General features: G+C 45.6%; 1 protein-coding gene across 9 annotated transcripts; it reads left to right on the top strand.

Moving 5' to 3' along the window:
- Positions 1-15,602: 15,602 nt before the first annotated feature.
- PSMG3 (proteasome assembly chaperone 3) lies at positions 15,603-19,446 on the top strand. Of its 9 annotated transcripts, none has more exons than XM_030484215.1 (3): positions 15,603-15,664; positions 16,478-16,695; positions 18,897-19,446. In XM_030484215.1, the coding sequence occupies exons 2-3, from the start codon at positions 16,480-16,482 to the stop codon at positions 19,047-19,049; spliced, it is 369 nt and encodes a 122-aa protein (XP_030340075.1). In that variant the 5' UTR covers positions 15,603-15,664; positions 16,478-16,479; the 3' UTR covers positions 19,050-19,446. The 9 variants fall into 9 exon arrangements, with proteins under 9 accessions (XP_030340075.1, XP_030340070.1, XP_030340077.1 ...); XM_030484210.1 differs by lacking the exon at positions 15,603-15,664 and adding an exon at positions 15,862-15,898; XM_030484217.1 differs by lacking the exon at positions 15,603-15,664 and adding an exon at positions 15,869-15,885.
- The last annotated feature ends 3,671 nt before the right edge of the window (positions 19,447-23,117 follow it).

The raw sequence follows: 23,117 nt of genomic DNA, 5'->3' as shown, positions 1-23,117 counted from the left end.
TGAATGCTCAGACTTCAACCCACAGTTACCATTTCTGACCTATCATCCTGTTGTCCTCCTCTTGCTACATTTCATTTTAGGTCTCTAATCTACCCAGATCAAGTTATATTATCAGGAATTAAAATGTCCATGTAGTTAAAGCTCTGGGTCTGAGATTACGGGTTTAACTCCCAGCCTGCCACATTCTGTTTGTACGTTTAGGTGCTTTAGATATTACAGCACTAAGTCCCATAGAAAATCACTCCTAGGCCTATTCACAGAGGACAGTACATGCATTTGAACATCTACTCCCTACAGGTGCAGAGCTGCTCAATTCTACATTTTCCTAGTTCATGTGGCTCTTCTGTGGAGTTTAGGAACCTCAATACATCCCCAACCTGGCACTGCTATGCTGCCAGCATAAATCCTTGCTCCCCGGTGCTGCAGCAAGCCATTTTAAGAGCTCTTTTAAATGACATATTACCTTTTCCTTGTGTACTTTTGATCCAAAGCACAGGAGAAAAGCTAACAGAGGGAAATCAGCAATTTTAACTTGGTGATGTGGCAGTTCACAAGCAAGTCAGGCTTCTACGTGGGTTTGGATGATACAGAAATTGGCTAGTGGGAAGAATATTTACAGGAGTCTTTTCCCAGCTTTGGAATTAGACCAAAATAACCTACTAAATTAAACAAAAGTGATAATAATATAAGAAGCTGCTTCTTAAACCATGACAGCTTTCATCCTTGCCAACAACAGAGAACTCAACGTTTTCAAACACATGTAGAATGCATTTTTAATGCCAACAGCGAGAGGCATAATTCCAGCCATGGATGTGAAAGTGCTCAGGAAGGGAGCTGGGGAAATTGCTAATGCTGCACACAGAATGAAACTTCCTCTAAATCCCAAGCTCTGTCTGTGGGGCATTACAGCACCAATACCATTATCGCTGCACACCACGGACAGCTTATTCCTATTAATTATGTTAGCAAATAAAGGATCCTTTCTGGCCGGACTGGATGGACAATGTTAAGCCATGCTGGAAAAGCTGGATAAACCTCATTAAGGAGAATTTGGCACAAGCAGAGATAAGGCTGCACGCTCCCCGAGTTCAGGATACTTCAAAGGGAAAAATGGCTTGTGATAATGGATTTCTCAGGAGCCAGGACATGACTGGGCACCTCACTCATCCTGCAGCCAACTGCTCACACAGGAGGGGCGGTCTTCCTAGGGAAAGCTCTCCACTTGCCTTGCCACATTCTCAGCTGTAATGGTGCTGCATCTTAACTACAATTTTGGGGTCACAAGGCTCTGCCCCTTTGTTTCAGGGCTCCTTGGTTAAAAAGTGTGTGGTGAAAGAGCTGTTGCCTCAGGCAGGCGCACAACAGGATGTTCTTGAGGAGCTGCTGTTTCCAACACTGCATGGATGGCTGGACTGTACGTTCTCCTGTTTGCTCCATCTTGGGTTTGCAATGAAGACACAGTGAGGGATGAAGGAGTAGGTTTATTATGCATGCAGACAAGAGCGATGAGGGAGGGATGGCAAGGACACTTTCGGGACAAGGTTAGAATGCAAAATGATTTAGACAAGTTGGATGAAATGGCCCCAAATATTAAGTTGAAATGCAAACCAGGGACAACAGCAAAGCACGGCATTTCAGCAGGAGGCACAGGCTGCTCACATCAAGGGTGGGAAGGAATGGAGCCACGGCTTTACTTCCAGAAAGGATCTGGGACAATGGCAGACATAGGGCAAGGGTCTGCTTAGAGAGGGCACAGAGTCCTGCAGCTCTGTACCAAATGAGGAATGGTCCCTCTCCTTACGCAGCCTAAGAAGTAGCAGAGGAGGGATGTTAGCCTTCTCTCTCTGCCAGCTTAACTGCTAAGTCCTTAAGGCCTTTGAAAGATAACCTTCACGAGAAAGGGAATGGTATTCCTATTCCTATTCTGGACAGGACAAGGTGTTATGGGTTTAAATTGCAGTGAGAGCAAATCAGGCAAGACACGGAGGGCTGTGTAACAGGGTCTCTGGAGCACATAACCTTGGGGTGCTGGGGAGTCTCCATGTTGAGGGACTTAATAGCATGAGAACCGTCAACTTTTCTCTCCTGTTAGTGTACAGGTCTTCTCTTCCTTCTGTGGTGTCTAAAATGCCATCTGTGTGGCAAGAGGAATTCAGGAATTTTACCCATCCTTAAGGAGAGGAGCTGGTCTGGGTTCCCCTGAAGCATTTTCCCTAGTACAGGGGAGGCAAGGCCAGCTCATCATCCTATGCACTAATACTGCTCTGAATATTGGGAAAAGACAGAAGTGATGCTATTTTTGAAGGCAATATTAAGCATAAATAGACATGGCAAGGTGCCAGCCTCAAAACATAACTCTTTCCAATAGAGCTGGGTGAGGCATTCAAAGAGTCTTTTGAAAAACTCCATTAAGGCTCCATCAAAACAAGGAGCTTTTCAGGATGACAGACACATAGGTGCCTCCTTCAGCTCATTCACCCAACCAGAAAAATCAGGCACGTTTTCTCCTCATTTTCTTTCATTCATATTCAAACCCTCCAGGAAAAAAAGAAACAACCTACAAAAAATCATTAAAGTTTCTGTTGCAGGGAGGAAGGCAGCACCATCTCAAGTTTTAACACATCTTCTATTGATCAGGCTTAAATCCACTGCACGCTGCCTCCAGTCGAGCTCTCGGCTCCGCTGCACTGCTGCTGACATGGAAGGCACTTAGCAGGCAAGCGGAGAGCTCACCAGCCTGCAACCCTCACCCCGCGCTCAGAGCTTCAATATGCAGAAGCCTTTCAAGACTGAAAAGCCCAGGCTTTTGCCTCTCCACCAGTAGGTCTTTGAAGACCTCTGGGTCTTCGTAATAGCAGCACCTGCTTCATCATTTCAATTTCTGCATGAGTCACAGTTCCCCTCATGTACGACTTTTCCTTTCCCGCTCTGCCTCAGAGATAAGATATTAGTGTCCCAGAGCAGACATTTGAGAAACCTCAGGCAATGGATTCATGTCCAGAAAAAAAATTAAACTTATGACAAAAAGGGAAAAGGAAGGAGGAGGAAGGGGGGGAATGTGTTTGTAGTAAAATTGTTCAGAGATCAAATTAGTGCTTCCTTAGGAAGTCCCTGGGATGTAAAGTACCAATTAACGTGCACATGATGTGAAATATGAATAGGCCAGAGTTTAGACTCATCCCCTGGTACAAACTAAGTGAAGAGCTTGAGTCAGCAACACAAGTACCAATTCGAAGAGGGAAAAGGAAAGCCTTTCATTTCCATCTGGATGTGCCTCCAGCCATAGCAGAGGGACAGAGGAAGAAACACAAGTTAGGAAATGCCAAGACGTTGAGATGTGAGCTGAGGGTGCCTGTGGTCTGCCTCGGACACAAGCCAGATGAAAGCCCCACGTCAATACAATTCTTTCCCGGTCATGAATCCAACCACCATTGCAAACCTGAGCACTGACTGAAAAGGAACAATACACACTTCAGCTCTGGGTCCCCAAGCGCTAGGTCACGCTAATCAAGCAACCCACGCAGTGCCCCTGGCAACGAGGTATTTTTAAATTACTATTTTGGGAGACAGGACAAGGACCAAATTGTTGTGAAAGCCACCAGAACTGCTCATTTGATTCCTTAGAAGATGCTTGTTCTACATGTTTGCAAGGGAGCTGAATGCTGGTGGGTTATGCTCCCCTAGGAAAGGTCCTTGGGACCTATCCTTGGTTGTCTCTTCAACTGTCTCAGGCAAGACAGCACTGATGCCCACATCCTGCCTGGCTGATTGATGCTCTGGACTGAGCAGGGTTGGTACTCAGGTGCTGAGGACAAAACCAAAGCGATTTTTGGTGCATTGTCTACTTACAGCTGCAGCACAATGAACTCCATCAAACGGGAAGAGGAGTAGTTCAGTTGTCACTGTCACATCCCAGAGGAAGGCTGGGCTGACTCAATTAGAAGACGTACATGAGTATCGATTATTGCCAAGTACAAATTCTCTCTTCTCTCAAATATTTGGTACACTGTTAGTTTATTTACCCCTCCAGGTTATTCTTAATTTCAAAACAACGTGATTGCTGTTGTTCCAAATGCACAATACACAATTGACATATAACATAGCTTGTATTACTCCAGTCCCTACTGGCCTCTGATGAGTTAGTAATTCAGCCATCAGATTTCTTTCCTTTTTGCTTGTGGATTCCACACTCTCTGAAAATGTTTTTCTTGTTCATGTTAAAGCAAAGCCATCATGCAGCCATAGGCTGCCTGAAGACTTTTTCTTGCGCTTCGACTCCACCACAGACAAGACCAGATCTGTTTCAATGATCTCCTCTAACAGCAGCCATCAGTCACTTATCCCCAGGGAAACTTGTGCCTGATGCATCGGTGTGTGATGACGGCAGGTTTCTGGGAGCCAATCTCTCCCTCTATGCTGGGACAACTGGTTTGAGGGGACAGCAGAGCCCGTGAGCTCCCAACCTGAGTTTACACACAAAAGCATAGGCTGGCGCTAAGCAGGAATGGATGTAGCAAGTGAAGGTCTTCCAGGATAAATGCCAGATCCTCACCAAACGCATCTGCCTACAGCCCTGATTCACCTCTGCCTCTGTAAATAAAGACAATAGAGTAACTTACGGTAAACTGATGAGCCTAAAAAGGGTCTCCTGAGGCTGAAAACACAGATCTCAAGGTCCTGCAGCTGTCAGAGCAACGAAAGGTCCAACTTACTACAGAAGCATTGTCGCTCTGCTGTCCTTGCAGTGCAATCTGGGAGCCCAACTTCTCTCACACCTGCAGTTTCCTGCATGGAACTGGCAAAATGCACTGACTGCATCGAAGAAGCCTTGGGACTCAGAGGTCCCATGATCTCACCACAAGATATTAAAATTCTCCATCTTCCTCTTGCTGATGAGAGAGGGATGAACTGTGCTTGGTCCGGTTAGAAATTAAACTATTTCAAGCATATAACATCTATTGCTCTCCTTGGGGATGACTCAGGATGTGAGCTACACATTTCTGGTTGAATGGTACTGGAGAGGACAGCAGGGCCAGAACTTCAGCTCTGTATTTATGGGTATCATCAGAAAAGCTTTATTGGATACATATTTTGCATCCTTCTCTCTGGAGGATCCAGCTGACTTTCACAGTATTTTTGTTCTCTTGCTTTCAGTAACTGATTTTATACATGTATGTATATAGATATACATATGTTATACAGAGGGGATTTTGGTAACAATTCCTCAAAATATGGAGAAATGGTGGGTGTTTCCTGCTTGACCTAGGGAGGGAACACTGAACTCCAATCATGAGTGCAAGTCCAAAGGGCCTGGAGTGGGTTCTACCCTTCTACCACTTACAGCATCATGCTTCCCTCCTCTAAAGGAGAACTATCACGTGCTTGTCTTGCATAAAGGCTACCTGCCAAAGCTGCTTTTTCTTCTGGCTCCCCACCAAGATATGCTGCTTTCTCCATTTAAGTCATCTGTCAAGGGCACCCAAGTGCCCTCCCTGAAGGCTAACTGTGAGAAGTGCTAGGTTCCCTGAAGGCTAAATGCCAAGATGTACTCCTCCCGCCACCCATCCCTGCCAAAGAGCCTTGGGTTGCATTTCAGAGGGTGTAAAGTCTTCAGCACATGGTCCCAAAGGCCAGCCTGCCAAGCACTGAGCCCAGCTTCCCCGAGGGACAGTGCTCACACGTGGCATAACTGAAATGTGGGACCACTACGGAGCTAAACAAGAGACCTGTCTATGTTCAGATGTACAAAAAGGTGATTCAGTATCAGTTTAGCACCTTGATTTTGGCCTCTGTAGCATAATGCCCTCAAAAGAGTGCACTCTCCTTTCTCCAACGGGTGAGAGGTTCTAGGATTTCCTCCCAAAAAGGGAAAAAGGAAGGAATATTTTGCAAGTTTTCACAAAACCAGCATGTCCCACGGGTAGTTTGGGTCAATCAAATGTTTTCTTTTGCTCTCTTTTCCCACATAAGACAAAATGTGGCTGAAAAAAAGACATGAAGTGAAATGACTGCAACTTCGTTTGAAAACTCATCAAAGCAGAACACGGTAACCTGAAAGTTACTTTTGAAAAGGGAATGATCAAAACAATATGGCCTGATGTGTCAAAATAACATTTCCAACAAAACTCACTTTGACATTTTTCTCAAAAGCTCTTCATTGCACCATTCCCAGAAGGACCATTTCTAATGATAGCACGAAGAGACCCAGGAATTTCTTTTTAAGGCACTACCAATGGGCATTGGCTTCTCCTTCTCTCTTCCTGTGCCGTCTTTAAGACTTTCAGTCTTTTGTACAAAGGTCTTGTTATTACTGTTGGCCATGGGGAGCATGTGTGCGAGATACACAACATTACAGACTTCACAGCTGTGCCGTGTTTGCCTGCAATAAGAGGGGATTGGTCTGAACTGACACAGATGTCCCCAAGACAGCAGTGATTTATCAGAAGTGCAGGCACATGAAGGAAAAGCGAGTTAGACGTGAAGGTCACGCTACATGTTTCGCCCCATTCATATTCATAACTCCAACGTGCATCTGCTGCCTGATGCACACGTAGAGAGCAGATATTTAGATAGGATGGTGCGTGCTCACGCACTCATCAGCATACCATTGAGTTGTCCAGCACGTAGTAGAAATACATATAGGAAACGGTAGTTGGAGCATGATTGTGTGATCCCTCAGCTCGAGATAGTACACACTGAACTCCGTCCACACAAGCAGGATGGTACAGACCTGAACAGAGCATAATGAATGCCCTTCTTCATCACGCAGGTGTCACTTCTCCTGACTCAGATTCAATTACACTCACGGAGCTGATTGCAGATTTCAGCCTACCCTTGCATATCAAGAGCATATTCACTGTTCCAGGGACTTGATGAAACAAAATGGCAGCACGTGGCCTTCTTTACAGCCCCTGGGTCTTGTTCATCCCTGGTGGAGCTACACAAAGAATGAGTTTGGCCTATTTTGTCTGATGCAGGGGTATCTGTGGAATAGTATGTTCAATCCCTTATGTCAGACCATCTATCTCTTCTCAGCAAAATGCATCTGTGATTAGTTCCCTGTTTGCTGGTTTGTAAAAATACAGAATTATACAGTAACCCTCAAAACAGAAGGAGGGGAGAATGAAAATGTTTAATTTAAAAGTTTATCTAGTCAAAGTAAAGTTAGGGAACGCACTGAGCATCGCCAGTGCTGGTTAACCTATAAATGAAAAATAACGAAGACAGGGAAGAGGAATACTAAATGAAGTGAATTCTTAGGGGAATCATATCTTGGCTCATATACAAGTCTGAGCTGCTGCAGGAGAGGAATGGGAAGGCTGGGCTGGGGGAGAAAGCACAATCATTGTATTTCCATGGAAAACAAGGGAAAACCTCAGTGGAACTTGGGTAGGATGGAAAGTAGATCCACTTACTTACAAAACAGTTTAGATCACATTCACCCCACGTAACAGCAGTGATGTGTTTTGCCCTCAAAAACAAACAGCAAAGCAAGTCTCATGCTCAGATACAGCTTAACCACACATGAAGCTGACATGCAGACCCTTGGAAGGGTTACTCCCTTTGCATGGAAACTCTGCCTTATTGTAAAGAAGGAGCTGTTGTATCAGGAAAGTGCCCACAGAGATGGAGATGCACACTGCTTTCTCCTCCCGACAGGGATCCTATCTGTTGGGAACATACACTGGCCTTTTGCAGATACAGCCTCCTTCAGCATTTCTGGCAGGCTGCCTTCCACATGCTTCCTGGATGCTTTCCTTTCCCCCATGTAGGCATGCACGTAGCACAACCAGTGCAAGAAACATCAAATCCCACAGCAGGCCACTCATCTGCTGGCAAAGATGGACACAGACTCAATTTTCTCTTAGTCCTGTTCTCTCCAGCTTCTCTGTGGGGGCTGATGCTGCAGGACCCATGTCGCATTGTTGTGTAGATCTGTAGAAACTCCTTTCAAAAGCTCTAACTTGGCTTCCAAGTCAACAGCAAATAAACTTCTGCAAAGAGTGCTGAGTCGTAACGCTGGGTCCCAGCTGGTTTTGGGAACATTGTTCTGTTGGAAACCATATTTCACGGTATGTAACTGTGACAGGGCTTTCTGAGGAAGGCCAAACATATGGGAACATTTCTCTCTCCCTGAAAGTTAATGGTTGTTCCTCAGCACAGATTTACAATTTAATTGAAAAACTGAGAGAAAGAGAAGAACTTTTGGTTAATGTTGCTCTTAACCATCACTGCTTTTGGTGGGCACCAGCCCAACCCATAACATCTATTAGAGTACTGATAGTAAAATCATTCAGAAAGGAAGATAAAATAAGAATAAGGCAAATAGTGGTCTCACTTGCTCAGGAGTAACTCCATGACATATGCAGCTATTCCACACTTATGTGGCCACAGAAGCTCAATTTGGCCCAGTGCCTTCTTGACTTTGAACATTTTTCCTGCCTTCTAATCTTCAGAAGCCTTCCCCAACAAGCATGCCTTCAGGCTCCTCTGTGTAATGTTTGCATGACGTATCAGGAAACATCTCTAAAAAGAGACATCACTCTATGGCACGGAATCCTTCCTGGGAAATGATCTGCTGTGCTGCAGGCTGTGAAGGGGAGATCTGTCACTGCTCAAGAGCTGTCCCATTCAAAAACTGCTGAAGCAAATAGCAAAACATTCTCCGAGTCAACCCTGAACCAAAGTCCCAGCCAATATCAGGGAGCCCTATTCTGTTAGAAGAGCCTCTTTTCAAATAAGACTTTCATCCAAGGTTATCCGCACACTTGCAATCAAGTGGCATTTTGTGCTAACATTAATCCTGGTGTCCTGGCCACATTCCAGTTTAAGGAACAACATTCTGCCAACCTAACTTCCTCCAGAGATTTCAGCAGGATGCATTTTTCTTCTTCCTTTTTTTGTCTTTTTTGGGTGGTTAACTCTGGACAGAGTAAAAGACTGACCATGTTCCACATGGGGAAGGTGGACTTTGAAATGAGCAGGACCAAAATACTGCATGAAAATGCATGATTAATGATAAATGGCTTTTAAAACACATTTGTACTTTTCTTTTAAATTCTGTTATCAATTTAAAACCCAGCAATCAGAACAGAGAAGTGCATTTTAAGTTGTAATCAATACATGAATGACACAAATGAAAAGGAGATGTTATGTAAGGATTTTTTCCCACTTGAGAGAGCCTTGACAGCCAGTTATTGCATTGAGGAAAGGAAGTCATCCAGATGGACTCTCCGTCACACTAATGAAGCCGTCTCATAACTGTAACAGAGACCTCATGCATCTGCTGTGACACTTAGCAAATCCGGGCATGAATAAATAACCAAAGTCCAACTGAATTAACCTCCAGCTGATCAGCACTACTAAACAAATTATCCTAAACTCTGAACAAGATTAGAAGGACTGGCACAGGCCAGAATCATGTGGCAGGAGTGTTAATTCAGTTTAACGAGTTTAAACCTAATCCCTGTGTTTTCTGGTCTCAGGGTTTCGGGCCAAACTGGTTCCAAAATGCTCTTGGAAGAGATAGGAAAGGAGGATCACATGAAGTTAAGAGCAAAAACATGAGCTCAGCCGAGAGAAACAGAAGAATTCCAAGTGCAGAGCAGAGAAGGTCTTAGGCAGAGCATTTCTTACAGAGACAGAAGAGAGTAGGAAAATGACATTGATTTCCTCATGGAATATTCCAGCCTTATTTCCAGGGTGAAACTTTAAAAGATGATAGCACATCTGCTTTCTTGATTATCATGTTTCTTGCAGAGAAACAGGAGATAAGCACCTGTGAAATTAATGTTATTTTCCCCACTACATAACTGCGTTTTTCTCCTAAGAGTATATTTGTACTGTCCGTCAAATGTACAATTCAATTATCACAAACTTCAGTTCATTAATTAGAATGACACTAACAAACAGCTTCAACACTTACTTCTTTTTATGTTCATTCATAAAACAATTTATGTGGTCGGTTAAAATGAACTTTAAACTTCAGCTTTAACAGACTCGACATTTTGCAGGCTTCTGAAATGTTAAAATCAGCTTCCAAAAGAAAATATTTATTCTATTACTCTCAAGAGACAGGAGAGGGTGTAGTAAACTCAACAAGTTTTATGAAATGGAGATAACCAGCATTTGAAGCACTTCTAAGTAGAAAATCCTGCAGCATATGCACATGCCTCACAAAATCTTTCAAATCACAGTGTTCCTTACAAATATATTTCAAATCTTTTGTCATAGGTGAGTCCTTCAATATTGCTTCCAGTTTCCTAAAATCTTACTTTTCCAGAGACAGCAAGTGAATCAAGTTAGTATAGATAGGTGAAGACCAAGATCCGAAAGTGTCTACAGCTCTGAAGGGCATTCTTTTGCCTTGTCATGGTATATCTTTCTGCAGGTCTGACTTTGATTCTTTATTGTGATCTACAGCACAACTAATGGTTTAAATGCTAAACTTCAGCACCAGAGAGGTTTTTAAATTCAACTACATGGCAAAAAGAATTAATGTACTAAGAAAGAGAAGCATCCGGACACCAGCCATTTCCACCATCTCCATCTTCAACACCTCTAAAGAACAATCAGATGGGGCCAATCTTCAGCTCATATAAAAGAGTAGTTTTTAATACCCAGAAATCATTTTGTTATTGTTTCACTGGCAAGGCACAGAGTTGCTCACTTGGTTGGGAAATGTCTCAATGTTTCCACATATTTAAATCTTGCAAGATGAATACCTCCTGTAATCCTGAAACTTCTGTTACAGAACCCTCAAAATCGCATCATGACCTGTCTACTGCATACTTTGCTGTTATTTATGCAGTATAGAAATGAAAAGTAAATATTTATTCTCATTTTCCACTGCACTGACTGATTATCTCCCAAAGTTACCAGCAGCATTATGAACTGTAAATCATGACACATTGTCAAAGTTGAAACCATTTGGTTAGACGCCTCTTACATTTTCAACTATTCCCAGTACGCAATTTCATAACTGTCTTGAACATGAGACAATGGATTTTTCCTCTTTCAACTGTGTAACAATGAACAACGATTAGAAACACTTTTAATTTCCAGGGTTTGAGGGATCAATGGCTACAGAGAAAATATGCCCTTTTCAACCAAGTTTTTAATTGTTTTCTCACTTCAAAGAGGAGCTAATTTATTACTGGCAGAGCACAAGGCATTTGTCTCATCAAGATATATCATTTTAACTCTGGGTGGATTTTAGACAATAACACTATTTAATTTGCTGTTGCAATTAAGTGATTTATGCAACTGACTAAACTATTAGTATCATACTAATGCTCTGACATTCTTCTGCAAGAGCCATGTTGTTATTTTCTGTGCTGTCGCACTTCTTAGGAAAAGAGTGGTACAAGTTTTGTTCTTATAAGCTATGTCACAATTACTTTTACAATCCACTCCATTTGCATGCTGTCTTTCATCTGACAGTCCACCATGAGCAACTGAAAAACTCCTGCATAAACTACAGTGAGCTTTATGGCAATTACTGCTGTCTTTACTGATCCATGGAAATAATTTCTTCAGCCACTGCAGTAATGCAAAGCTTCTGCTGTTCACAGGGTGGATCTGTTGATGGATGATACCATCCACAGGCGCTGTCACAGCCAAGATCTATGTAAGGCTGTTATTTGACAAGTGAAAATTATGTAAACAGTACTTAAAGTCAATCTGGCTTCATAATGACTCTGTCTGCTCCATATACCCTGCCTACAGCGTCCAGCACAGACATCTGATATTTCATTGCAAATATTGGGGATAAAAGTTATTATCAGACAGCACCAGCTTGACTGCATGATGTAATCCTGACTCTTTTAGGTACCTGGAGCTCTTTCAGCTCTCTTAGGTAGTCTGGAGCTGCTCTGGAGATGTATTTCACATATTTCAAGAGTGTCATTTTCATTTCAGTGGTTGCTGAAATAATTCCTGGGTATCTTTTGCAAAGAAATGTAAGATCTGATGGTTTTAAAAGTACTGAATGTATGAAAACTACTGCTGTTAGAGGTCAAGAACCCAAGAAACTGATTTCAGCAACATCCTTCTGTAGATGTGACTTGCCTCATTTTTTGCCAGGCTCTGCAACCTCAACAGTAGCACCCCTGTGAAACTGTGCCAGGACCAAGGATGCTCCTTTCTCATCCCAGCCCCATGGATCTGAAGTCCTTCCTCAGCCTGCACAGCAGCTCAGAAAACACAAATGACACAGCATAACAAAGTCCTACAAGGGCTCCTGGAGTACTCCTCTATTTATAGGTTGCTAAATCTGACTTAAAAAACCAATAACTTCCAAAGGGCTCCAGTCAAATTGCTACCTAGATGTTTCCAGGCCCAGCCAGAGCATGCTGGCTTACTGTCACAGTTTAAATCCCACCCTTTCACAGGAAAACATGCTAGTGCTCATGTGTGGGCAGCTCCTGTTTATACAAACATTAATGTTTCCTTACTAAGTTGCAAATGCAAGAAAACAAACATGACCTGAAAGAAGAAAACAGCATGACCTGATAGTCCCCAGCCTGCAAAGACATCCATCCATTTCAGATATGCAGCTCACACAGAAAGGGAACAATCTGGTTTCTGAGCATGATGTTTATTTTTTCTTAAAAGACTGTGTTTTTTCCAGCTGAATTCTATACTGTAGGGGAAGGGGGGAAATGTTTAATCAACAACTAAATAGCTTAGAGTAGTTCTGCAATGCCTAATCGATCAGCCTTACTCTTACTCATGGAACAGATGAAGTAAGAGATGTCCCATACAATAAGAGCCACGTAGACAACTTAAGAACAAAGCAAACCTCTTAGATTTGTCTCTCAGAATAAGAAATGATACTACTCATTCTTTTAGGGAGCACAGAAAAGGGACCAATGTACAAAAGAGCCAGAATCCCCTCATCTTCCTTCAAGGTACGATCACATAAAACGAGAGCCTGAGAGCTTTAACTCTGAGAATGCTGTTCAGCTCTTACCTACTCCTGAACACGTCTGAACTCCTCAACTGCTCACACTTTAACCTCAGGCTTCCCTGCAAACATGACGTCCCGTTTCTGCCTGTGTGCAGAAGCACTTGGGTTTGGTGATGTCTGGCAGGCCCATACCTCCATCAGGCTGAGATCTAGAAACCAGGAGATAAACTTTAGCCACAGCAGGCTTAACTCCTGACTGTGGATACCTGGGTTCAAAGCTGTCCTTCCACTTCGCACCAAGCAGTGACAAAGCCTCTCTCCACTAACTGCAGAGAGTCAGCCAGGGACTTCTGGGGCTAAAGCCAGTCTCTGAGAACAGCCCCAGATGTGCTCCTCTACCCCTTCCCTAAAGCCCTCAATTCAGCAGTATTTTTTGAACACTGCCTCTGCCAGGCTCTATTTAAATGCAGTGGAAACTGCTTGAAAACACCAGGAGGTGGATTTCTCCCATCCCTCCTACTCCTTTGACACAATGACCCCATGGAGAGAGTACACACACAACCCCACACCACCTGCATCCCCCTGACCTTGCAGTGACAGCAATAAGGGGAAGAGGAGCACCCTGATATTGTCTGGCCAGAAGAACGCACTTAAAGGCTGCTCTGCTTCACGTACCCAATTTGTAACAAGGGTCAGAATAATTCCCAAGCAGCTCCTGCATCAGGGAGCAAACTAATTCCTTTCCTCTCTCCTTGGCTGTGCAGCCCTGAGCCCAGCTGCACCTGAGGTTCCAGCTCACAGTCTATATTCTGCATCATAAAAGATACAAGAGAGAAATCTAAACTAGAGAAGTAATAACCTGTAAACTAATAAACCAACCCGGCACTTTGATAGCTAGGTGCTCCCAAGAGCGAGGATTATTAATGGATGTCCTCAAACACTGTGTGTCTAGTTTTCAAAAGAAGTGGGAAACATGTCGGATGCTCTGTGGATCTTACACATTTGCTCTTATAAAACCAGTTCAGAAAAAAATGCAAAGTTTATGACAAAAAGCAGCCTCCTTCCAGTCTACACACACAGAGGCACTTAAGCAGTTTAGAGTAGTAAGAAACTGCTCAAATGAATAATAATAAAGGTATAAAGCTGCAATACTATGGGTAGTTTTTGTTATCAAAGTATGGGCTGCAGAGTCATTGATTTTCTCTGGTAATGGAGAGAGTGACATGCATGACTTATGTTTCTTCAGCAGCAAAGAAGGGATCCTGAAATCCTGCAGAACCTCCAGCCGAGGACTGGATGTCTCTGAACTGCTGCCTGTCTCGATTCTTCATTTCCCTCGGATCGTAAAATGAAGTATATTAATACTGTTATGTCTAAGGAGAGTTTGTAGTAATGTTTGCAATGTGATTAGGGATTTTTGGAGGAAAATTGCTATACATAATGGGAGAGTAAGTACACATACGTGTTCTTCCCAGCCAGCAAATGCTGGGAAGGAGGTGGCAGGCAGATAGGGACCCCTCAGGAGAGGTCTCATTATCTGCCATGGTGTGTATTTCCAAATCCATCCCCTGCCTCGGTCACACAGACAATAGGAGCCTTCTCCTTAGTTCTCTTTCTTTTTAACGTATTTACTTTCACTGATGATTAGGTGCTCAGTTACCTCCTACCATTTGCTTCTCGAGTTTGCAGCATCCCACCTCAGCTCCATGCCAAAATGAGGCATCCAAACGATTGAAACTGTTAAAGGTAACTCTTTTGACCCAAACTAATACAAAACAGCAAAGTACAGTGTTTCCATATAAATCTGAACTAGAGCGGACTCTGTCATGTAAAAAGTAAGATGGAGGCTGGCACGGATGCCAGGAAGAATCTGGTCCTGTGTGTTCCCTGAAGTAAAACAATTCTCCAGAGAAAGCAGAGCAGGAATAAACTTCTTTATGAGTCAGGAGGCTTTAGTGACAAGAGCTGCCATTATCTCCATGGAACAGGCAAAGCCTCGAGTGATTGTGGTAAGGAAGAAAGAGGAACGTTGTTTTCTTACAGTCTGGAAAACAGACTATTTGCCAGATTGCAAGGAGTGCCGAAAAGGTATCAAGCCTCTGAATTAACCACAAGTATAACCTGGTGAATTAAACGCTTTTCCATGGACCTCTGCTGCTCTCTAACGGTGCCTTAAAGGATTCTCAGCACAAAGTTTACATGCTCTTCCTGTAGTCAAGTTTTGTTACAACTTTTAATGCGAAACAAGCATTCATGAGAGCCTTAAGAGATGTTACCTGGACCATTCACGAGTCAGGTCGCTATTGCTGCAGCCACAGCAGGGATAGTTTGTGTGTGGTGGGAATAACGCTAAGGAGAGATAAGACACAGAAAACAAGGTCTGGAGCATATTTTAGACACAGCAATTGCGTTAAGTCGGGAAGGCTGCAAACCTCTGAGAAATCCCAATTTCCAGAGCTTTGTATGAAAGTGCTCAGAATTACTATTCATGAATATTGGTATTTTAAAGAGAAAACATAGCCCGGGATTACCTGTATGTAATTAACAGTGATGTTTGCACATACTGCTGATGGGACATGGACATCTAGGTTTGCACTCTTCACATGGAGGTCCTTATTATCTCCCATCACAGCACCACGGGGCAGCTGCCATCGTGCCCTCAAGCCCCACACATCGCTCGTGAAGCAGCTGGACCATGTGTGAAGGGTTTTGGTGCCAGACGTGCCGCTTGTCCCATCACCAACGAGGCATGAGGTCTGTGACGAGGGGAGGACAGAACCGAGGACACGGCTGCTGCCATGGCCCCAAACCACCCTTATTTTGATGGGAAAGCACGCTCGGGGGCTTTAAGTGTGACCCAACACCACCCAGAGGCTGGGAGAGGAAAAAAAGGGGGTGAAAAATTGAAACAAATATCAAAATGAGGCCGGGAGAAAGGGCTCAGCCCCGCCGAGGTCCCTGAGGAGAAGAGGGGGGTAATGGCGGCGGGTAATGGCGGCGCGGCGCTGAGGGGACGGGAGGGAAGCGCAGCGGCCGCTCCGCACCACCGCCATCGCCATCACCCTGCGCCATCGCCCCGCGCCGCCGGCCGGCGGAGGGAGGGGAAAGGCGCCGCTTCCGCCGCGGCGGGGCGGGCCTGGGCGGAGAGCGGCGGCGCGGCGGGGCGCGGTGCGGGTAGGGACGGGCAGGGCCTCCCGGCAGCCTCGGCCCGGCGGGGAAAGCAGGGCTCGGGGGTCGCTCCCTCGGTGCCAGCGGCCGGGAGGCTGCGAGGGAGGGGAGGGCACGGCTCCGTAGGTGCGATCGCTGTTAAGCCATGATTAGCTCGTTGTGCGGGGGGAGTGCGGGTGGCTGCTGCGGGGCAGTTCAATGTCCCTTCCCCATCAGGGATGTGGGGTGCTGATCGCTGTTCCTGCACAAACACACACTTCCAGATGCCTTTGTGCTCTGAAATTGACTTAACCCTGGGTATTTCAAATGAAGCTAAGGATTGGGGCTTTTTATAACGCATGGTCTGTGTTTTTAATGTTATTTTATTGTTATTATTGCTTTGTTGTTCGTTTTCAGCAGCGATGGAAGCGAATCCCATCGTGACGTCCAAGCAGCGAGAGGAGGTGGTACACGGGGTCCCCACGGAGGTGGTGTGCACAGCATTCTCCAACTCCATCCTTGTGGTAGTCACACAGTATGGCAAGATGGGCACAATCGTTTATGTGGACCCCAACACAGTCGGTGACAACGTGGGCAGGCCCTCACTGACCACAAAGGTGCTGCTGGGCAAGGATGAGGTGAGAAGAGATACACAGGCAGCAAGGATAAGGGGGAAGTGTTGTAAGTGGGGCTGTGCAAGTTGCCAGGGAGTTGGTGGACCGCAGCAGTTAACTGGTGTTTGCACATGGCAAGATTAATTGAAGAATCTCTTCCGAGGGAAGAGGGGTCCATCAGAAAAGTCTGCATGCTCCTCTGCTCTTTAACATAACAAAAGTTGAACTGAGTGGTTTGGGGAGCTGTTATTTTGTGTCCTACGGTTGCTTTGCCATGCTTATGGCAGGTTTGATAAAGCTTCTATTGATTTAAGGGTTGCAAGATCAAACATGCAGCCTTCGATAACCTTTTTTGGGTTTCTGTTCCCACTGAGGTTGTTTTCCTTTTTAAGTCCCTTTTTCTGCCCCCCCACCCCCCCAATCTATGCCAGCCCCATCATGGACTTTAGTTGCCCTCTCCTAAGTGTACCCGCCAGCACCTTCCCTTGATAAAGTTTAATTTGTTTTGCTTCAACAAAATGAGTTTTTATCGACCATTTCACAGAGCTGGAGAGAAAGCAGAAGAAAATGTATTTCACAAAGCATCAGCTAGTCAACCATTAAAACAGAAAGTTACAGAGCTACGATATGAGGCTTTCCATCAGAGTTGGAGCTATCACATATTACTTTCTAACCTTAACTACAAAAACTCTAGCAACACAAGTTCTTGATTCTACCTGCAGCTTCCCCTTATGGAGTTCTTGTTTTTCAGTGATAGCCTCCCTTCTCTGTATGGGAGGTGCTTTGCTTTCCCTGGTGTGATGTCTGCTAATTCTGACCACCTCCACCCCCAAGCCGCTTTTGTGTTGTATTTGGAGATGGGAAGTGCTTTTGTTTATTTTGTTACATAGTATTTTTAAATCATTTTGCCAACTTTATTGATCAAACGTCAAGGAAAAGCTTCCACCAGTTTGCTGCCTTTCTGCTTGTCACCATTAACAACCCCACTTGGGATGCTGCACACTTCCATACCACACTGGTAGCTGAAATCAAGCTCATCCTTCTGATAAATACATGACTGTGGGTGTAAATAAAACCTAGACAAGCTGAATGTGTCAAAGCTGCAGCAGGGGAGGTCCAGACTGGACATTAGGAAGTATTTCTTTACCAAGAGGATGGTCAAACAGTGGAACAGGCCTTCCTAGAGAGGTGGTCGATGCCCTAAGCCTGTCACTGTTTAGGAGGTATTTGGACAGTGCCCTTAGTAACGTCCTTTAACTTTTGGTCAGCCCTGAATTGGTCAGGCGTTTGTACTAGGTAATTGTTGTAGGTCCCTTCCAACTGAGATAGTCTGTGGTATTCTATTCTTGTTTTTTTCTTGTTAAAGAAACCTTGTTAAGAAGATAATACGCCTCTTCTTCCCTCCTTCAGACTCACTACTTAGTTCTGTTTTTCATTATTCTATTAAAATTCAAATCAAAACCAACATGTCTTTTACACATGCTGTAAAAGACTAAAAAACTCCATTTTGGGGTCTTTAGGAATTGCAAAAGTAAGGGTTTTCCCAGAGCTTGCATGTCAACATCCCTTTGTCAGCAACAAGTTTTTAAACAAAAACTATACTTGGAGACTGCTTCAGAATCTGGCTCTGATGGAAGCAGAGGCATTTTGATCCATGGCGTTTCATATAATTTGATATTTGGTAGGTGGGAGGATTAGTGGAAGGAAATTGATGGTTAGGGTGGGAGGATTAGTGGAAGGAAAGCTTCTCTGTACCAGCTTCTGAAGATATCCGGACTGGTGCAGAACTCGATTAAAGTGCAGCTCCAGTTCAGTTGTTTCAGAGTGGTTTGGGTGGCTGTCACTTGTGTCCAAACTCTTCCTAAAGTGGGCCCATACTTTGGCTTCTCTGACCAGCCAAACTGCATGTCTGTTCCCAATCATGTTGGAACCTCTCAGCAAACTGCACGCTCAGTCTGAGCCCAGTATCATAGAATCATAGAATCCCAGACTGGTTTGGGTTGAACAGACCTTAAAGCTCATCCAGTTCTAACCCCCTGTCACAGGCAGGGACACCTTCCACTAGAGCAGGTTGCTCCAAGCCCTGTCCAACCCGGCCTTGAACACTGCCAGGGATATATCAACAGGTTCTCAACACATTCCATATCACTGCAGGACTCTCCCAGCTCATGCAGGAGAGCTCTCCCAGCTGTGAGAGAGTACATCTGTGTGCCTTTGCTTTTCAGCCCCTCGTTCATGTTTGTGCCAAAAACCTGGTGGCATTCGTGTCTCAGGAAGCTGGGAACAAACCCGTTCTTCTCGCCATGGCTTTAAAGGACAAGACCATGGAAGGAATACAAGCTCTACGGGAAGTGATCCGAAGTTGCCAAGTGTGGTGAAGTTGTGCCATCTGGATTCAAGGAAATGATCTTGAGTCTGTGACTCATCACCACCTATTTAAAAGGACAAGAAATGAAAATGATGGAATGTCTTTGTGCTGGTTTTGGACGAACTGAGGAATTTCATGAATTTTTCTCTACTGTGTAGAACATTTGTGGGTTTTGTTACTGTGACAGGTTTGCAGTCCATACAGTCAGTGATGAGACGAGGGCAATTGTCTCAACATACAAGAGAAGTGTTATTTTAATCATGTTGGGTGGGATGTATATTTGGGAAGTGGCGTGGCTCTGCGTTTGTATCCTAAGGAGCAATGGATGCCAAGCTCTGGAGCTACGCTGCACCGCAGAGGGGGAACACCCAGTGCAGGGTGAATAAAAGAAACACTGACAAATCTAATTTTACCTGTTTTCTTTTTTGCTCTCTGAAAATTGCTTCAGTTGAAATACAAGCCTGTAACAAATCAACAGCAGTTGCATAATAGGAAAGGTTTTCTTGCCTGTTTTTAAGGAAATGAGTCCTATATGACTGCTTTTGTCCTTGTGTCAGTCCCTTTCCTGATGCAGTCTGAATCCATTTTCCACTTTCACTCTGGTTTTAAAGAGAGGCAGATAATTACGCTCTGCAAATTTCATGAAAGCTGACGTCAGGGTGGAAGACAGGAGCCCAATTTAGTGGTGAGAAGAAGACAAATAACAGCTGCTTATGGGTTACGTGGTACCAGCACATCAGAGAGGCAGCACATACCTCGGTTGGACCACTTGCAATGAGCTGTCCCTCTCCTGAAGCATCTGTCATAGGAGACATGGGGACAGAAGGGTTTTGGAGGGGTTACACAGGGGTGTTTCTCCCAAGTCTGTTGAAATAAAAGCATTCAGTGAAGTCATACGAGTTGATGCAATGCTTAATAGCCAGGCTTTGCTTGAAAACACATTTGGTTTTACCTCTTGTTGTAACAAATAACACCAAGTAGTAAATTGTTAAGTGAGCTGTTACAGCCTTTTGTCACTTATTGGCAGAGCAGACAGAGGCCATTGGATTCGGGGCAGGGAAGGCCTGTGCTGCGTTAGGACCTGTTGGTCAGGCAGAATCAGCCCAGAGCCTCTGCCTGCCCCACGCAGATCCAGCTGCTGGGATGTTTCTGTTGCTAAAAAAAATCCCCTCCAAGTAGAAAAGCAGAAAGTGGATTTCGAAAGGACTGTTTCCTCTGAAGTCATTTACAGTAGTGAAGGGATTATGAGAAATGGAACTTTAAAAGTACATTCAGACACAGCAGGCTTGCAGCTGCCCTTCACAAGAAATTTCATCTAAAAATACTTTTCCAAACCGTGCTTCCAAGAATCAAAGATTTGCATCTGTCAGAACTCCACATTTTCCCTCATTTATGCTTTTTTATTTGTCTAGGAAGGCTGAGAGAGGCATGTGGAATTTGTTAATGGCGATGCTGGTTTGTTAGTAGGAATTCTTTCCCAACACTAAATTCAACGTATTTCCCAAATCCTGGCCCTCTTATGGTGTCCACAGCTTCAGCAACATGTGCAAACCATACATTCATTAGCAAATTGAATGTAAATTGCATCTTCCACCATGGTGATACTATGTGGGGCATAGTGGCAAACCACCACTATGCCCCACAGACCCAAGTGCTACTACCTAAAAGCCAACCATGAGTTAACCACCTCCATTTCGTGGCTCTGTGTGCCACCAGGTCTGCACAGGATGGCAAGTAAAGAAAGGGTTTTTTCAGCTAAAAATTGGCTTTCAGATAACACCAGGGCATGGGGGTTATTTCCCTGCCCACCCTCTCCATATCACCCCCAAGGCCACCCAGGAGGAAGGATCTATAGCACATAGCTATAAATTGAGGCAGAGCAGCATCGATCTCTCCTTAAAGCCTGTCCGGAGGAGTGGGTGACACACACACATGCAGCGCTCTTGCCGTGCTGGTCCCATGGGTGCTTTATCTGAAAGCTCCAATTTGGTGCTTGGAACCAGGACAGACATATCTTGCTGCCTTTCCACGGGTGATAAATTAGACCATGTGCAACTGGTCCTTCAGCTTTGCTCTGCAGTAAACCAGGGGGAAAGCCTGCCCCAAAAAGCAATCACAGGTCTGCCGATGCTTTCGTCTAGGTGAGGATTAATTCCCAATTGCAATATAACCTGCCTTTGCCCCGCAGGACATGTGTGGGGCTGGGGGCAGTGGTGTCAGGCTGCACCATGGCTTTCCATCCGTGTTTGCTTTCCGGGTTGGGTGCCGAGCATGGCAGACTGGAAAGGTAAGTTGGGTGGCTTTTCCGACCTGCCGCTCCGGCTGCGGGGTGCAGGCAGGGTGAGCTGCCAGCAGGCAGGGCTGGGAAGGTGCCCGGAGGAGGAGTCTCCACCGAGCCGCTGGAGGAGGGCGCAGGGGATGCGGATGCAGGTGCCCGGCAGCCAGGCCCGCTCCTGGAGCAGCCCCGCAGGGTGAGTGGGGTCCTGGGAAGGGGGTGAGCAGCAGCCGGGGGTAACCTGGCGCAGAGCAGAGGTTGCCCCAGCCATCCATGGGACCAGCAGGGCAAGAGCGCTGCATGTGTGCGGCACCCACTGCTCTGGGATCTCCTTAAGGAGGGATTGATGCTGCCCTGCCTCAGTTTATAGCTATATGCTATAGGTTCTTCCTCTGGGGTGGCCTTGGGGGTGGTATGGAGAGGGTGGGCGGGGAAATAACCCCCATGCCCTGGTGTTATCTGAAAGCAATCAGGAGGAAAGACATGTCTCCTGCGCTGGCAGGGCTGAGCCTGGATGTGGGTGATCCCATCACCAGGATGGGGTTTAGGGATCTCTCCCCCCTTACTGCGGCACACAGCCAGCACTGCACAGGCACTGGTGGGGGGATTTGGGGGTTTGGCTTTCCTTTCTGACTGCCCCAGCCCCACGGGGACGAGGTGGGGATTTGTCCTGGGTGCTTCAGGACATGGGAAGGATGTGATGCTCTGGCAGCCTGTGAATGGAGGGGAATCCCTGGCAAAGAAAAAGCCCCGAAAGCAGGTTTCACTGCTCAGTTTTTCTGCTCCGTGCTCACTTAGCAGCTCTAATATTCCATAGAGAGAGCGTAACAGGTAGACGTGGCAGGTACCTGCAAGCTGTCTGAAAACACCCAGACTGTATGTGGCACTGGAACTGAGAAGCTGAGTTTTGCTGCTAATACTGTTCTCTGTCTCCTCGCCGCCTTTGTTTTGGAAGCAAATGTCCCTCTAACTGCATTGAATTGCCCAGCCACCTTGCATGGCCGGGATCTAATTACCTGTGGAGCTGGGAACCCTGTCTCCAAGCGGCACCGAGGCTTTTGTGTTTAATGACTTGCTCTGCCACGTTCAGAGTGTGACAATGTCGGGGAGCCTGCCAGGACCGGCTGCTGGAGCCACTGTGCTCCTACTGCCATGGCTGGGAAAGCTAATAGGGGTTGGGATGTCTTGGGCCAGGCACCTGTGGCACAGTGCTGGGTTAAAAACAGAGTAAATGGGTCTAGCAATGAGCACGGCTCTCCACTGTGTTCTGGGAAGTGAGCTGGATCCTTCCCTATCAAGATGTTCTGGCAGAGGGTTCAAACTTAAAACAGGGGAAGTTCAGGTTGGATATAAGGAAGAAGTTCTTTACTGTGAGGGTGGTGAGGCGCTGGAACAGGTTGCCCAAAGAAGTTGTGAATGCTCCATCCCTGGCAGTGTTCAAGGCCAGGCTGGACAGAGCCTTGGGTGACATGGTCTAGTGTGAGGTGTCCCTGCCCATGGCAGGGGGTTGGAACTGGATGAGCTTAAGGTCCTTTCCAACCCAAACCAGTCCGTGATTCTATGACTCTATGAAAGCGTGGCCAAATCCAGCCTATGGCCCCAGCCAGCAGCAGGGCAGCCCCCAAGAAGCACGAGGAGTGATGGGGAGCGGGGCACAGCTGAGCTCTCACCTCCCTCCCCATGCCGTGAGCTATCTCCATCCTCCTGTTAATGTTTACAAGGCAGGTCCGGCAGCGTCATGGTCTGACCAAAGACCAGATCCCTGCCCGGCTCTCCCTTCTTCCTGCTGGCAGAGGCAGGGCC

This window comes from Strigops habroptila, chromosome 4 (assembly GCF_004027225.2).
Source record: "Strigops habroptila isolate Jane chromosome 4, bStrHab1.2.pri, whole genome shotgun sequence".
Classification (NCBI taxonomy): Eukaryota; Metazoa; Chordata; class Aves; order Psittaciformes; family Psittacidae; genus Strigops; species Strigops habroptila.
Note: the sequence above shows the minus strand (reverse complement) of the source record. Positions and strands in the feature narration are given on the sequence as shown.

Bases quoted from the DNA above. Each gene is read 5' to 3' on its own strand.
- PSMG3 (XM_030484208.1), top strand. From the start codon at position 15,889: ATGGCGGCGGGTAATGGCGGCGCGGCGCTGAGGGGACGGGAGGGAAGC. The intron at 16,085-16,477 runs GTAGGGACGGGC...CGTTTTCAGCAG, and splicing joins CGCGGCGGGGCGCGGTGCGG to CGATGGAAGCGAATCCCATC. The intron at 16,696-18,896 runs GTGAGAAGAGAT...TTTGCTTTTCAG, and splicing joins TGCTGCTGGGCAAGGATGAG to CCCCTCGTTCATGTTTGTGC.